At 37.1% G+C, this 15,795-nt stretch overlaps 1 protein-coding gene across 5 annotated transcripts in view; it reads right to left on the bottom strand.

Moving 5' to 3' along the window:
• Ssh2 (slingshot protein phosphatase 2) overlaps positions 1-15,795 on the bottom strand; it is a 246,545-nt gene that overhangs the window by 37,852 nt on the left and 192,898 nt on the right. For all 5 annotated transcript variants that reach the window (XM_010642219.1, XM_010642223.1, XM_010642220.1 and 2 more), the window contains 5 exons: positions 13,783-13,851; positions 12,936-13,001; positions 9,339-9,533; positions 5,671-5,764; positions 5,408-5,536 (listed from right to left, as the gene is read on the bottom strand). In XM_010642219.1, the coding sequence (XP_010640521.1) occupies positions 5,408-5,536; positions 5,671-5,764; positions 9,339-9,533; positions 12,936-13,001; positions 13,783-13,851 (553 nt within the window). The remainder of the gene's footprint in view (positions 1-5,407; positions 5,537-5,670; positions 5,765-9,338; positions 9,534-12,935; positions 13,002-13,782; positions 13,852-15,795) is intronic.

Genomic DNA, 15,795 nt, shown 5'->3' with positions numbered 1-15,795 from the left:
TCCTTTTTTTTTTTTTTTTTTTTTTTTGGTACCGGGGATTGAACTCGGGTCTTTGTGCTTGCAAGGCAGGCCACCAAACTGCTGAGCTAAATCCCCGACCCTTCTAGTCCTTTGTTTTTAATGGTACCTTCTCTTATAATTATATACATAAAATTTATCACATTTTAAAATGGAAAAATTCATCTCAAATCCTCCTCTAGACATTATTTTTCCTCTGTTCCCTTCATAGCTGATTCATAGAAATAAAGAATAATACTTTCTCTACTTCCTTATTTCCCACGTACCTACCTACAGCACTTTTAGACCCTACTCTTACACCATGCTTACTAATGTTACTAATAATCCCTTCTAACTGTCTAGTCAGAGGTCACCTTTGCATACTATTCCATTGGCCTTCTTTGAGTATCTCTGATATGTTCATCACTCCTTTTGGAATTAGAGCAGACCACACAAATGCTTAGTCTCATGGCTGGCACGACAGAGGATCAACAAATATTTGTTGTATGAGTGAATAAACAAATGAAGCCCTGTAAAAACTGTCAACTGTTATATAAACACTATAATCATATTACAAGTGACCTGAAATTGGACTGTTAAACTGGGAGATCTCAAGGACACTATGTTGACATTTCATTTAGGAAAAGAGTAAATGACGACATCTAAAGATGAGGGCTCAGCTGACTTGTTTTCAAAAAACACAGAAGGTTGTGAAGGCTTTGTGTTCAACCTTAGAAAACTAACCCTGACCCCCCAAAACTACACAGGACTTAAGGAGACAGACACCAAACAATAAGGATCGAGTGGCTCAGCCTGGGCAATGTGACTGCTTCACTTCTTAATTTAGAAATCTAAATCCTCTGTAGAACTCTGTCCAGATGGATGAAAATAAACTCTTATGTGATGGGAAAGTCCATGGTTTTTATCTACCTATCCAGATAGAATTCATTCTGACAATCTGAAGGGACTCTTATCCAGTCAAAATAAATTAAAAGGCACTGGTCATTGAACTCAGTGAAGCCTATATAAAGTGACTTGGATTGTGGTTAGGGCTGCTTCAGGTTCAATTTGAAAGACTTTGAGTCAACTTGGCTTTATTACTTTTCGGTCATCAACATAAATACCAGGAATACTAGCCTCCAGGGGCTCTCCACAGACCCAATCATTTTTTAAAGAAAACCTCCATCTTTTTAGGTTTATAATGACATAACCCCATAGCAGTTTCCATTCTATCCTGCGTATGACTAGGCAAGTACTTTACCACTGCCTACGGCTAAATCCCCAGACCCTTATATTTTTAAGTAAATTCATTTGCATCATTCACTCTGGCTCCTGCACACTATACACCAGCTTACAGATCCAAGTAACTGATGCTTTTCAAATGTTACCCTCAGGAAATAGCCTTGCTGGGGTCCAACTGTTCCAAGCAAAATAAGAGAGCACATTTATCGCAAATAAACATTGTACTGAAGGATAAAAACAACATGACAATCTCCAAGGTCGGGAATCTCTATCTCCTTTATCATATTATGCCAATACCCTCAACTGTGTAAATCACATTACTATGGTAAGCAGGCATAAGCTCTCAATTGACTTTTCCTTCTAAGAGAAGTTTATGCCACACATTTTTTTCAGTGCAGAGACAAAAATCATGACTACAATAAAAATAATCCATTTCTTTACTGTCTCATTTATTCATGTACTCTCCATTTCTCTGCATCCTCCAGTAAAAGTAAGAAGCTTAAGGCTATATTTTTCTTTGAAAAGGAAACACTCTTCTAAAAAATTATATCAAATATTAAAAAAGAATTGACAGTAAAATATTCTGTTTTTCTTATTCATGAGTAAAATTACTGGTTATATGTCCAATAGTCTTGTGCTTTCCTTATTTAAGAAAGTTGACTGCTTTTCTGTAAAGGGTCTCTGTTCACATTTATCTTTTCTCAGCCAAACTGGACAGCCTCCAGGAGAGCTGTTGATATTGAAATTTGGCTGGGCAAATGCTTCCAGCTCAGAGAAGTCATACACTTGTAAATGTGTAGAAGAACCCTTTCTCTAGTTAACATCCTGGCTTCCCACCAATCAATGTCTTTTCTTTTCACTGAAGTTTTTCTTTAAATTATGTTCTTCATGCTTGCTTTGGATCCCTTTACAAATTAATAGATCTATGTGCAGTATACTGCAGAGCTGAGCATTGTTCCAAAGGGAGGAAAAAATCCTGCTGCCTCTTCACACAATCCGGTCGAGCTCCAGGCATGGCAGCTATTCACATGTGAGATGACTTTGCAGAAAATTAACACCATGACTTGCAACTAGGATAAGACCTCTTTTTCCATGTCAATTGCTGGAAAGATAGTAGTGTTCAAATTCACTGGAGAAAAGACAGGGGTTTGGACATAGGCTATGGCAGTGCAAACAAAGAAAAGAAGCTACAAAGGAACAAGTACAATATGTTTAAACGACTTATTTGTGTACTTATTCTGTTGGACAGGAGTTAAATTTCAGGACTCTCCAATTTGGAAAATGTTTTTCCAAATAAAACAAATATTCACAATGGAAAGAAAATGTCCATTCTCTAGAAAACAGAATTATATCTGAAGTTGAAGAGATTTTCCTTTGTTCAAAACTGTGTACATAAATATGTATTTAAAAAGTAAAAACTCTGTATGATACTGTAATGGTGGATAGTTGTCATAAATTTGTCCAAACTCATATGATGTGAAACACCAAGAGTAAATTGTAATGTAAACAATGGACTTTGGTTGAGTGATAGGCCAACATAGGTCCATCAATTGTTAACCAATGTGCCACTCTGGTGGGAGATTTGATCATGCATTTGGCTATGCTTGTGTGGGGCAGAAGAAATCCCCATTATCTTCTCAATTTTCCTGTGAACCTAAAACTGCTTTAAAAAGTAAAAGTCCACATGCACACACAAACACACACACACACACACACACACACACACACACACGCAAAACACACAAATGACTGGAAGGCAATAATGAAAGGTAACAATGATTACCTGATTTGGTGATGATTAAATGTGATTTGTTGTCTCCTTGACATTTTTACAACTAACAAATTATTTCTGTAGCAAGAAAACAGCTCAGGAAAGAATTGTGAAATAAGATGAAAGTATTGGTACAGATACTCAAATACATTTGTAATTGATATAGAAATATAAATTTGGAGCAATTAGATTATTTTTTCTGCTTAGAGTACTATTAAAACTTGCTTTTATACCATTTGAAGAGGGGAGAGGAGGTAGTTCTGGAAGGAGTAGTGACAGAGACCTAATGAAATATGTATGGAATAAAATAGGTTGATGAGTCAGAAATTTGGCTGCATTTTATATTTGTCATGTCCACATCTTTTTAAGGTGCTAAAATCCAAGCTCTGACTTGAGAGAGTTGGGGGCAGAGCCTGTCTGAATGAATGATTTCCAACTTTCCTATAGATAACACAATATGAGACCTGGATATCTTTGAACCTTCATGGAAGTATACATCAGAGACGATGAAACCAGGTGCCTTACAATAGATAGTCTGGTATGATCTACATCCAGAAATGACTATCTATCTATCTATCTATCTATGGCCAAGTGAAAGTATTACAAAGAAGTTTCCCTCCAAATTACGTGTGAGTAATTTCATTGTTTTAGTTCACTATGAATCACTCTAGAGACACACACGTCAATAGATTAACTTAGGGCATAAGTCTTCAGTGGCACACAGTCTGACTGCCTGGTGAAATAAATTCTGAATATTCAGAGAGAGTTGATCCAATTAGTCAGTTCCTATACACTATTCCTCTTTCATATTTCTCAGTTTTAAAAAATTCTTTTATTAGTATATGTTTGCAGTAACAATGATTGCATCTATTGTGGGGGGTTTGTACATGTACGTAACACATCTTAATTCTTTTTTGTCCCCCTCCCCTCTCATCCTTTCTTGCTCTTTCTTTCCAACTCTTGTTCCCCTTCCCTTTTGCAAAATTTCTACATTTTTCCCAGTTTCTAATCTTTTCACTGTTCATAAATATTCTTACCTGACAAAGGAAATGAAATTCAAACCAACTGATTTAGTTTCTGTTAACATTTTTGGTCAAAATGTGTTGGAAGTAGAAATAAAAATGAAGTTTTAAGATTCCTCATTGAATTTAATTATCCTTGTTAATCTTGTTCCCACTATCATATAGAAATGAAAACTAGAATTCTTAAACATTTGAGAATAAAATGGATCTTAGGATATTTGGATTTTTCCCAGCTGTCTGCCAGAGAGGTCACCTTGGCCTAATTACAAGACACTGAATGTTGGTGAACTATAAAGAACAATTATAAAGAACAATTTTTGGTCACTATCTTTTTGGTAATCATAAAAAGTACTTTGGGAGCTGGAAATGGAGCTTGCTCTGTCCATTCCACATATCAACCTGGTATTGCAGTACTTCCAGGAACCATACACCAAAAAAAAAAAATGTACTTTGGGGATTCAAAGTGTAGCTAAATGTTTAAGAGTCCAGGGCTGAGGGTTGGGGATTTACCTCAGTGGTTCGGCCACCTGCCTCTCAAGTGCAAGGACCTGAGTTCAATCCCAGTTACCAAAAAAAGAAAAGAAGAGTCTAGGGCTGAGATGTAGATTGGTGGTAGAGCATGTGCTTAGCAAGTATAAGGCCCTTGATTTGATCACTAGCACCATAAAAATAAGTCCAATAACTTCTCACTTAAAAGTAATTCCTTTCTGCTCTGCTTAAATATATCAGACCTCAGAAACAAGGCAGATGATCCTATTTAGGACTGGGGATGTAGCTTAGTGGTAGAGTGCTTGCCTTGCATGTGTGAGCCCTGGGTTCAATCATACTATTTAGATATACTCCTCCTCCCATCATGCTATTTAGATACACTGAAAACAAATGTAGTAGACGGGGGGTTTAATAACTGAGTAGTATGAAAAACAGATAATATATTTAATAACCTTGGGGGGAAAAAACTGATTTGTAGCACTTGCTACAAATGCTGTGAATATCCTCACTATAGTCAATTTTAATCTACCAGCTTGGTGTTACTGAGTAAGTAACTGGGAAGAGATGAGCAGTAGCATATCATTATCACAACCGCTATCACAGAATAGATACAAGTAAGCACAGATAAAATTTAAAAGGTAGTAAATGATTAAGAAGTGATGAAATTTGAGTACTTATTACCTTGTTTTGAATGCAGGTTACATTTTCCTTAAATATTATAAAATTTAACAGTGGCTCCCCTCCCCACAATAGTCCATACAGACTAGCTTATGCATACTATTTAAAACCACTCTGTCCGCCTGCCTCCAAAGCTGCAAGGTCCCAAGTTTGGTCCTGGTACCAAAACAAACAAACAAACAAACCAACCAAATGCCCTGAAACTTACCAGGAACACATGCTCAAATATCTGTGTAGGACTATCCATCTGACCAAGGATTACTATCATTTCATTATCTATAAATTCCTTGAATTCCCGTAAGTTGCACACCATTTGCATTTCCAACTCTGTTCGTATCTGAAACAAAGATGACATATTGTACTAATCTCTGCAAAGTCTTTCTGTACTTTCAATCATGTACCATTTCTAGCCCCACAATTATTGTTATCCTACTCTTAGTCTTGGAACACTGAGGAATCAGGGTCTCTTACCTCTTTGGAGGTGATGTTCTCCAAATCCTTCTGCATCATTATCTCCCTTAATTTGGTTTTAATTAGCCTTTCTGTTCGCTCACGTTCTGTTGGTCTGAGAACAGAGAAATAATGATTTTCCTTAAGGAGGAATTTAAGTTAATGAATGTACCATTTTATTATGTTTCCAAACTGGCTAGCTTTGCCTCTATTAACCTTAAATTTATGTTGTGGAGGCATGGTGAATGAAAATTAATTTTTAAAAGTTTCTTTTAAGAATGTATTGAATGTAACATGTAGAAATTATTACTTGAAGATGTTATATGTGTTTAAAAGCCCTCAAATACATTTATGTATTTAAATTCATGAAGAAACAAAGACAAGTTGGGTATACTGAGTGTGGTTCTTTAATAGAGGACCATTTCCATACTTTCCCATCAAGTACACCTAGGTATCACTTACTGAGCCAGACTACTAAGTAGAGTAGTGTGAACTGGGTTTTCTGTAGTTTAAAATGCTACTGTATGCTGATAATTCATTGTTGTGGTTCTAGAAGACAGACAAGCAGGAAGAATGATCTTGCCTTTCAGTAAGGTAAATTCTCTCCCAAATGGGTTGTAGGGATCAATTGCCTACAGTACCTCCACCAACGATGCTTTCCTCTTCATGACAACTCTCACTGTGTCTCTGTGAAATTATTATCTTCATTTTATAGATAAAGGAAACAAACCCATTAAAATACATGCTGATAATCATATCAACTGGCAGGTAGATAAAAAAATGCTCATTCAACCTAGCCCAAGATTCTACCTACAGAACTGTGTTGCTTTTTTAGTGTTTTGAATCACTTAAAAATAAAATTACCAGGCTGAGGATTTAGCTCAGTGGCATCGTGTCTGCCTCACAAACGCAAGGTCCTGAGTTCAATCCCCAGTACCAATAAATAAATAAAATTACCCTTGGAACTTTAATATAAAATCAAACTAAGCAGCTAACTCACCAATTACTAGAAAGGTACTGGCTCAGTGTAACTGGATGCTTCTCTCTAAAGGCATTATTTCATATTGTGCAGTATGTGAGTGAGGCTGACAGAAAGCACTTTCTGCCTCACCTTTTCTCCATACCTACTGAAGAAAGATATCTGCTCTACACCTCCTTATTTGGAGATGGAAATAGACTAAGGCTTCAGGCATCCCGCCTGCCCTTGCTGCCTACAGCCTTATCACTGTCTGCAAAAATAGCTTTGGTAGTTTCCAAATATGGATGCTTTCACCCCACAGCCTTGGAGTTCCACACCAGTTGGGCTCTTAGCTTCTTCTGAACTCTGTAGAACACAGAATACACTGGTATAGGAGCCATTTCCCTGTCAGTCAGCAAAGACAGCTCTGTCCTGACTAAAAAATTTTTTTATTTATGCTTCACTTTTCCTTGACATAGCTAATGGTAAAAAATAAATGTATAATTTTAGTATACCATTAAAAAAACATTGGTTAAAAACAAACTTAGTACCTGTGTGCAAATGTTAAGACTTCGTAGTTTAGTAATATTTCAAGCCTCTGCGCTTCTTTGAGACAAAGCAGTTTGGGAACAGATAGACTTAGGTTTTAACTTCAGCCCTGCTATCTACTGGTGATGTAACCCTGAACAGGTTCCTTCTATTCCCTGAGTCTATATTTTCCTTTCAATAAAGTAAGGGCAATAATAGTACTTGTCTCAGATTCTTATGAAGATTAAATGAGATACCATATATGAAATTCCTGGCATAGCATTAGATGTACACTGGGGACAACACAGACGTATATTCTCTCTTCCTCCCTTCCTTTGGATTTCAAATATAAACTATTCACCGTAGAGGCATGTTAAGTCTGTTTTGGCATACATTATCCCTGCATCGTCAGCATTCTTTTATAGGTTTTTCTAGTCCATTTTGGGAGGATGAAGGGGATGGAAAGTGCATTACAACACGCGCGTGCACACGCGCGCACACACACACACAAACACATACATATACTTTTTCTTCTTTTTCACTGGAAAAAATTTGGAAAATATGTAAAAATGCAAAGAAAATAAAAATTTCTCTAAAGATAATTATTATCAATACTGTGGCCTACAGCTTCCATGTATTCTTTTCATATGAAAAGATAGACATTTATTTATTAAACATATCTAAAATTGGTATTATAGTCTACAGAAGAACTAATATTTAATGACCCTTTTACGAGATGCCAGGAACTACTTTTTATATTTTTTTGCTCAGAAATGTAGAGATTATGAGCAATTTCTTTTATTTGTCATTTTTGGGGGGTGTACTATAGTTTCAAAATCCACTCTAGCTAGACATCTATTCCTTTGAAATCCATCCGCCAGGTATAAAACACAAAATCATGAATAATATTTTCCACAAATTTATATTTTTAGTTATTATGGGATCTTGAAAGGACTAGGGGGTCCTAAAAAAGTAGTCCTAGTACTTATAACTCTCTGGGACTGTTTCTTGTACATAACTCTTAGAAATTTCATCTTTTTTAGTATAAGGCATTTATTAGACTCTTTTCTAAATAAAGCCTTTAAAAAATCATGAGGGCCCAGGATGTAGCTCAGTGGCACAGTGCCTGCCTGGCAAGTGCGATGCCCTGGGTTCAATTCCTGGTACCAAAACAACAACATTATGAACTGTTTAGGCATGACTTTAGGGATTGTAAAGCAAATCCTATTTGTAAGGTCAGAGAGTAAGTAGCTATTCTTATTTTCTAGGTGTAGAGTGTCTTGCAAGTACAGAAAGATCATCACTTCAGAGAAAAATAAACATTTTGATTAATTTTCAAAGGAGGAAATAAGTAGAGAGAATTTCCAAAATAGCCAAAGAAGTTTCAATACATAAATCTAAAAAGGAAATACATACACATCATCTCCACCTTAGACCTTTATCCAACTCACAGTACATCCAGAGGTTTAATAAAAAATCTCACTGACAAGGACTTAAGGCAAAGGTGGAGCAGAGTAAGACAGTTTGTTCTTGTTTTTGTTTTGTTTTTTGTTTTTTTTTTGGTATGGGGGATCAAACTCGGGACCTTGTGCTTGTGAGGCAGGTGGTGGAACCAACTGAGGTAAAACCCTAGCCCCAGAGTAAGACACTTTGAATGATAAACTGTCCTTAAAAAAATCTGAACAGAAAGTAACTTTGAATATAAAGTTTAAAATTAGCTTAACAACTGAAGTGTTCTTTTCTTTTTGGTACCAGGGATCAAACTTAGGACCTTGTGCTTGTGAAGCAGGGGTGGCACCACTGAGCTGAATCCCCCGCCCTTGAAATATTTTTTTAAATTGATCGGGAAACATCTTGTTTTCTTAAGTACTACAAACATCCCTCTGAAAGCTTCTTGCTATTAATTTGCTTAAGAAATGCTCCTTTCAACTAACACAAATTTCAACCCAATTCCTCCAAATAAGTACAGTCTAAAGAATGGGTTTTATGGTATTGGAGTTCTTTACTATGGAGACTGTGTTGGTCTCAGAAGTGAAATTCTTCATGCCTTTTCAGGCAACAGGGAGAACGGGGCTTCTATGTGTGGCCTGTGGCTGAAGTATGGTATTAGACGGTGACTACTCTTGCTGGGTAATTCCCTGAGGAGATTAGAGAGCAACTTGCTTGGTAGGATACAACAGAGGAGTTTTGCAAGCTGACTTACATGTCTGTGAAGAGAGCTGGAGAGTCAGGCCGATGGGACTGCACATCCTGCATAGCATTCCATTCGTTGACTGAGGATTGATCTGAGTTGATATGGCTCTCGTAATAACTCACCCAGGTAAGAAATAGGCTGCCTGGGTAGTAGTTATGCATTCTGGCGACTTCACAAGCTTTGTGTAAACTCTGTAGTGCAGACCTGAAAGATATGTTGGCAAATGAGCACTGTAGAGCTGTGGGTTACAAAAAGTCAATAACTGGTGTATTTCAAACTATTAATTGAAAACAGGCCTAGAAAAATAGACGTATGCAGTTATTTATCCTATTTTTGGAACCCTGCTGTGGCTGTATCACCAAAAAACTAAAGAGCTCAACAATTTAATATACAAAGATTTCTTTCCCTTGGCACAGAATCACGTAGGCCTACATTCTCTATGACCTTAGAGGCTCCACAAAGATCAGATAGATAGATGCTCTAAGCTATGAGGACATGTTCATTAGTGTTCTGGAAGTACTGATGTAATGATATGTATCATTTTTGCTGCTTTTAGTCTGCTGGTCTCTTTGAACCATTTATTCATACACATAAAGCTACCTTTCGTGACCAGGAGTCATTCTGAGACTAACTAGACCTTGTGAGTCGGAACTCAGGAACTCAAAAAGGTTAAACAAAACTGCAAGTATCTTTTGGTTGTCTACTGTACATGGGAAACATTTAAGCTACAAATGCTTAGAATTAAGTCTCATTAGAGCAAGGACCTTTCCACATTTTTTTATTGGTATATTTCAAGTGCCTAAAAGAAGGCCTAGCTCATAGCTGAAATTCATTCAGTATTTGTTGAATGAAATATCTTACTAGATGTAGGTCTTGTTCCCAAAGGAAAAAGAGAGTGTAAGACAATTCTGTGACCAATTCATTCACATATTTTTCTTCAAAAAACTTTTTATTTATTTTTTCCCTCATAAAAAAGTGATCCATATTTATTACTTTAAAGCATTTATAGACTGGAGCTGAAGTTCCGTGGTAGAGAGCTTGCCTAAATGCAGGAGGCCCTGGGTTTGATCCCCAGCACCACATGAACAAAAAAAAAATTATAGGCTTTAGACAAAACGCAGAAGTATCCTGCAATTTTACTACCCAGGAATAATTACTGTTAAGATTTTAGTACAGATCTTTCCAGTTCTTTTGTCTATGCATAAATCCATAATAAACGAAAGTACGACCATAAACTATATTCAATCTAAAACTTGCTTTTACTTTATATCTTGTAAATCAACATTTTTCCATATCAATAAACATTCAACTAGATCATTTTGAATGGTTGCATAATGGTCAATGAAATAGGTGTATCATAATTTAACTGATACTTAATTTTTCAGACATTTAAATTGTTTTCTCTTTTTTGCTATTATTAGAGCATTTACAAACATAGTTAATAATCTCTGCACATACACAAGGTGATTATTTCAGACTAGAGTCTTAGTAGACTTTTAGGTTAAAGGACATGGAAAGCAGTAAGGCATGTTGGCAAATCACTCTCTAGAAAGCTCTGAGCTAGGTGTGGTGGTGCATGCCTGTAATCTCAGAACCCTGGAAGGCTGAAGCAAGAGGACTACAAGTTGGAGTCCATCTCAGTCATTTAGTGACTTGGAGAGATCCTGTGCCCCCACACCCAATGGCACCAGTTTATTCTTCTACCAATGGTATATGACTGATTATTCTAAGAATTCTTATCAACTATATGCTATGTAAATTTTAAAAAACACATCTTTTTTTAAATAAGGGAGTTATGTGCTGGGCTACTTTTCTTGAAAAAAAGTTACAGAATCTTTAAAGAATGTTTTTTAGAACTGGGTGTGATAGTAGATACCAATAATCCCAGCACTCTGGAAGTTCAAGGCCAGTCTGTGCTAAATAGTGAGACACTGCCTCAAAAAACAAACACAGGATTTCTGTTTCTCAAAGTAAGTCAAATTCTTTTTTTTTTTTTTTTTTTTTTGGTACTGGGGATTGAAATGCAGGACCTTGTTCTTGTGAGGTGGGTAATGGAACCACTGAGCTAAATCCCCGGCCCCTCAAATTATTTTTTTTTAAAAATTGAGTTTATTGGTACATTTCAGGTATACAGTACAGTTACAATCATTATTGGGATCTTGTACTCTACATGACAGGTCTTGGTTCTCATTTTTTCCACTTGTCCCTGCCCTCCCTTCACCTCCTCCTCCCCCTCCCATTACAAATTCTTAAGAGAATCTGTTTTATCACACAGATTCAAAGGTAAAGGTTAATTTAGTGTAACATACAGGATAACTACTGTGTGTTTTCTTTATGTAGGAAACACTTGTATGCCAGGGCTGGGGAATTAGCTCAGTGGCACCATTCCTGCCTCACAAATGCAAGGTCCTGAGTTTGATGCCCTATACAAAAAAAAAAAAAGTAGATGCCAAAGCCTGCTGTAACTGCCCTATAACGCACTCAAGGTCTAGTGCCTCAGATACTTTAGAGGGGAGGGAAAGGGTAAAATCTTTTTCAAGCTCTTTTATTTCTTAATTTGCTTGCCTTTTATCCATTCTATGCCTTTTACCTAACAGGCAGCTGAATGAGACACTGAAATTTAAATCCCTGTCTAGGGGATGAATTCTAAACTTAAGAGTCTCATCATTCTCTGGTTATATTTGATAATTTTCCAGATAATAAAAAAGGATGAGTGTATTTCATCTGAATGAATGAGATACTCTCAGTTTTCTCACCCACAAGAGGCCAACAACATTATTTTTGGGGGGGTTTGGTGTAACGATTAAATATAACCCATATTAAGCACCTGGCATAATGTCTGGCACACAGTAAATACTCAAAAGGGTCAGTAATCCCACTGAAGGTTATCAACAACAACGTTTTCTTTAGGCTTTATTTGCATTATGCAAATAGCCATCAGCGGTTTAAGTGAAAATTTATCTCTCTATAATATAATTTTGTCAGTGCATCCCTGATTACCGCAAGAAATCAAAAGCTAACGCACAGCAATAAGGCATTCTAAGCGGGGTGTGGTGGCACATACTCATTATCCCAGTACCGAGGCTGGGATAAGAGGTAAAAGGACAGCAAGATAGAACTCAGCCTGGGTAACTCAGTGATTTAATAAGGCTCTGTCTCAAAATAAAAAATGACTGATGATATAGCTCAGTGCAAAGGCTCTGGGGTTTAATCCTCAGCAACACACACACACACACACAATGTATTAGACTTGGCTCTTAGCTTAGTAACTTAGTTAATATGTCCCTATAAAAAACTCAGTCCTGAACAACTATTTAATCCCTTCTGTTTCTTCCAGAGCCTAAAAATATCTCTAAATTTTACTTGTTCACCAGTGCTCAAGGTCTTCCTCTGTGACAAGTTTAAAAACTGCTCTTCTAGGTCATCTTTAACTATATCTACCCAAACACATAAAAAAATGCCATAGGCACTAACAATCATATAGCATTTCATAGTGCATTGTACCATGTCAGATACTATGTCTCACAAAATGGCTCTTATAACATATCAAAAAATAGTTAGAATAGTTTAAAAACATTTTTTGTAGAGATAGTAAAGTTATCTTACCACATTGCCTGCACAGATACGGGTTTGAATATGTGAACTCTGTTATCTGTTGATACGCTGAACCCACTAAGAACAAAAGAGAATAAGACAAAAATCCACAAATGAGTATAGATTATTTCAGTTGTAAATTTTCAAGGTTGTTTTCCAGGCTAGCAACAGCTGGTCCAATAGAAGGAATCGGCAGATATTTCATAGTTAACTAGAGCATAGGACTTGATTGAAAAGCTTCAACAAATTGTTTGATTTTTATCTAGCAAAATGAATGGAATCCCACATTGGAGTTAGGGGATTACAAAGAATTTCCTAGGTATAGCTAGTCAAACTGTTCTGCTGTATACTTTTACTTGGAAATCTTGTAGGTTCTTAGCAATCCTGACCCTGGTTTTATAAACTGGAGCAAACATCTCAGTCTCTTAGGCACACATTCTGAAAACACCAGGAGGAGGGGGTGGTGGGGTCACTGGAAAGAACTGGCACAGGAAAGGGGTCATACTGTAGGCTGACAGCTGGCAGAGGCCGCAAGAGGTTATTTGAAACAGTACACATCATCCTCTGGGAGAGCATTGCAACAGTCTCACATGCTTAGATTAAAGAGTGAGCCAACAAACTACTTTCTTCTTTGTTTAGATTCCCATCATAGCCAGCCTAAAAGAAAAGAAGCGAGAGATTCTGGCAAGTTGTATTTTTATTCTACTTTATGAAACAGGAGTTTAAAAGGACTCATTGAGAAGCTGACATGTCATTTCTGTTGGGCATACTGGGCCCCCCATTCAACTAAATGAATGGGTCACTAAGATGGAACACCACCCCTTGGCTTTCTGTAGGAGTAAAAAGGGAAAGCTCTTACCCATCACCATCCAAATGAATTAGGGTGTCACTCCAGAGAGGCAGGACTAAACCCATGGTACAAGTGCTACTGCAAGATAAGAAATAGTCCACAAGTTACTTCCTGTTATTCTGGGAAGCAGTCTTTTGCTCATTAACTCTTTCAACACAAAGAATAAACCCTAAGCTCAAAAGTGTTGCATAAGTGTTAGAATAAAGAAATTATCATCACTTCATTATCAATCCCACATACTCCTCAGGAACTACTGAAAAGAGATGGTCAGTCAGTTCCTTATACATTTAACAAAGAAAACTTACTGAATGAGATCCCTGTATTGCTGTCTTACAAATGGCTATTATCTAAAATGTCCAGGTGAGTACTGCTGACTAGCATTTGGTAGCTCTCAGCTCAGGGTATATCATGCAACTCAATTCCAAGGACTGTTTCTTAGCTGGACATGGTGGGGCAGAACTGTAATCTCAGGACTTGGGAGGCTAGGAAGGACTGCTGTAAATTTAAGTTTAGCTTGGGCTACATAGTGAGTTCAAGGCCAGCCTGAACTACATAGCAAGACTCTGTCTCGAAACCAAACCAAACCAACAAAAAACAAGGACTATTTCTTGTCTGTTTTGGTGGTATAGTGTTGAGCATTAGCTGCCTTCCAAGGATGGGTTCTTTGCTTTTCTCTCTTTTTTTTCCCTTTATTGGGAATCGAACCCAGGGCCTCGTATTACCTAGACTACATCCCTACCCTATTTAAATTTTTATTTTGGGCCGGGATTTAGCTCAGTGGTTCCGCTGCCTGCCTTGTAAGAATAAGGGCCTGAGTTTGATCCCTGGTACCAAAAAAAAAAAAAAAAAAATTTATTTTGAGAAGGGGTCTCATCAAATTGCCCAGGCTGGCCTTGAATTTGTGGTCCTACTGCCTCACCCCTTACATTTTACTTCCTTTAACTTTTACACTATTGAATATGTTCTGGTATTCGAAATGTCTATGAAAACCTTAGAATTAGACCTGAACTGATCACATATTCCAAAGTTTTCAGCAACTAACAGTAGTACTTGGCATTAAGCAATCCTTGGATTAGCTGGGTCCTGTGGCACATTTCTGTTATCCCAGCTATTCAGGAGGCTGAGGCAGGAGGATTATAAATTGGAGGCCAACCTGGGAAACTTAGTGAGGCCCTGTCTGAAAATAAAAACAAAACAAAACAAAAAATAGCTGGGGATGTAGGTATACAGCATTTGCCTAGCGAATGTAAGGCCCTGGCTTTAATTCCCAGTGTGGCAAAACATACACACACATACACACCTCATATCTCAAAACAGGCTAAGACATGAGTGTGCCATATCTGAAGAACTACTTGTACTTTTCATAAACAATTTGGGTTCCGCTTTGGTTGAGTACTATTTTTTTTTCTGGTACTGGGGATCAAACTCAGGACTTTGCACTTGCCAGGCAGCCGCTGCACCACTGAGCTACATCCCTGGCCCCTTCAGTTGATTTTTTTTTTTGTACCAGGGATCAAACTTGGGTCTTTGTACTTGCAAGGCAGGCGGTGGAACCACTGAGCTAAATCCCCAGCCCAGCTGAATACTATTTTGAAACATTAACTTTTTATATTTTCAGATACAAAACAATATATATTTCTTCAGTAGCAACTAAGATAGAAGTGACAGTAGATTATGTGAGCAGCAGTATTCCGAAGTAGCAGCATTTCTCTAACTGTTCAAGGGGCTCTTTTAAGTAGAAGATATATGGGAATTTCATAGTATATATTAAGTTTACCAAAGAATGAAAACTAGCTTCTAGCTTCCATCTTCGATTTTGTATTCTATAAATGAAAATTTCCTTTTGTAAGTAGATCTTGTCAGATATGATTCAGGAAGGACTATTACAGCAGAAAGATATGGTGCATGAAGGATAAATTACTAGGCATCCATTTGTATTCTTTCTGGTAAAGTTTAGGACAAAGTGAAAGAGATACGACTACACAATCTGATTTCTTTGGGTTAGAACAATCTGAGTTACTG

This window comes from Fukomys damarensis, unplaced genomic scaffold, assembly GCF_012274545.1.
Source record: "Fukomys damarensis isolate Sample0158 unplaced genomic scaffold, DMR_v1.0_HiC HiC_scaffold_13, whole genome shotgun sequence".
Classification (NCBI taxonomy): Eukaryota; Metazoa; Chordata; class Mammalia; order Rodentia; family Bathyergidae; genus Fukomys; species Fukomys damarensis.
This window is presented reverse-complemented; position numbering and strand designations above follow the sequence as displayed.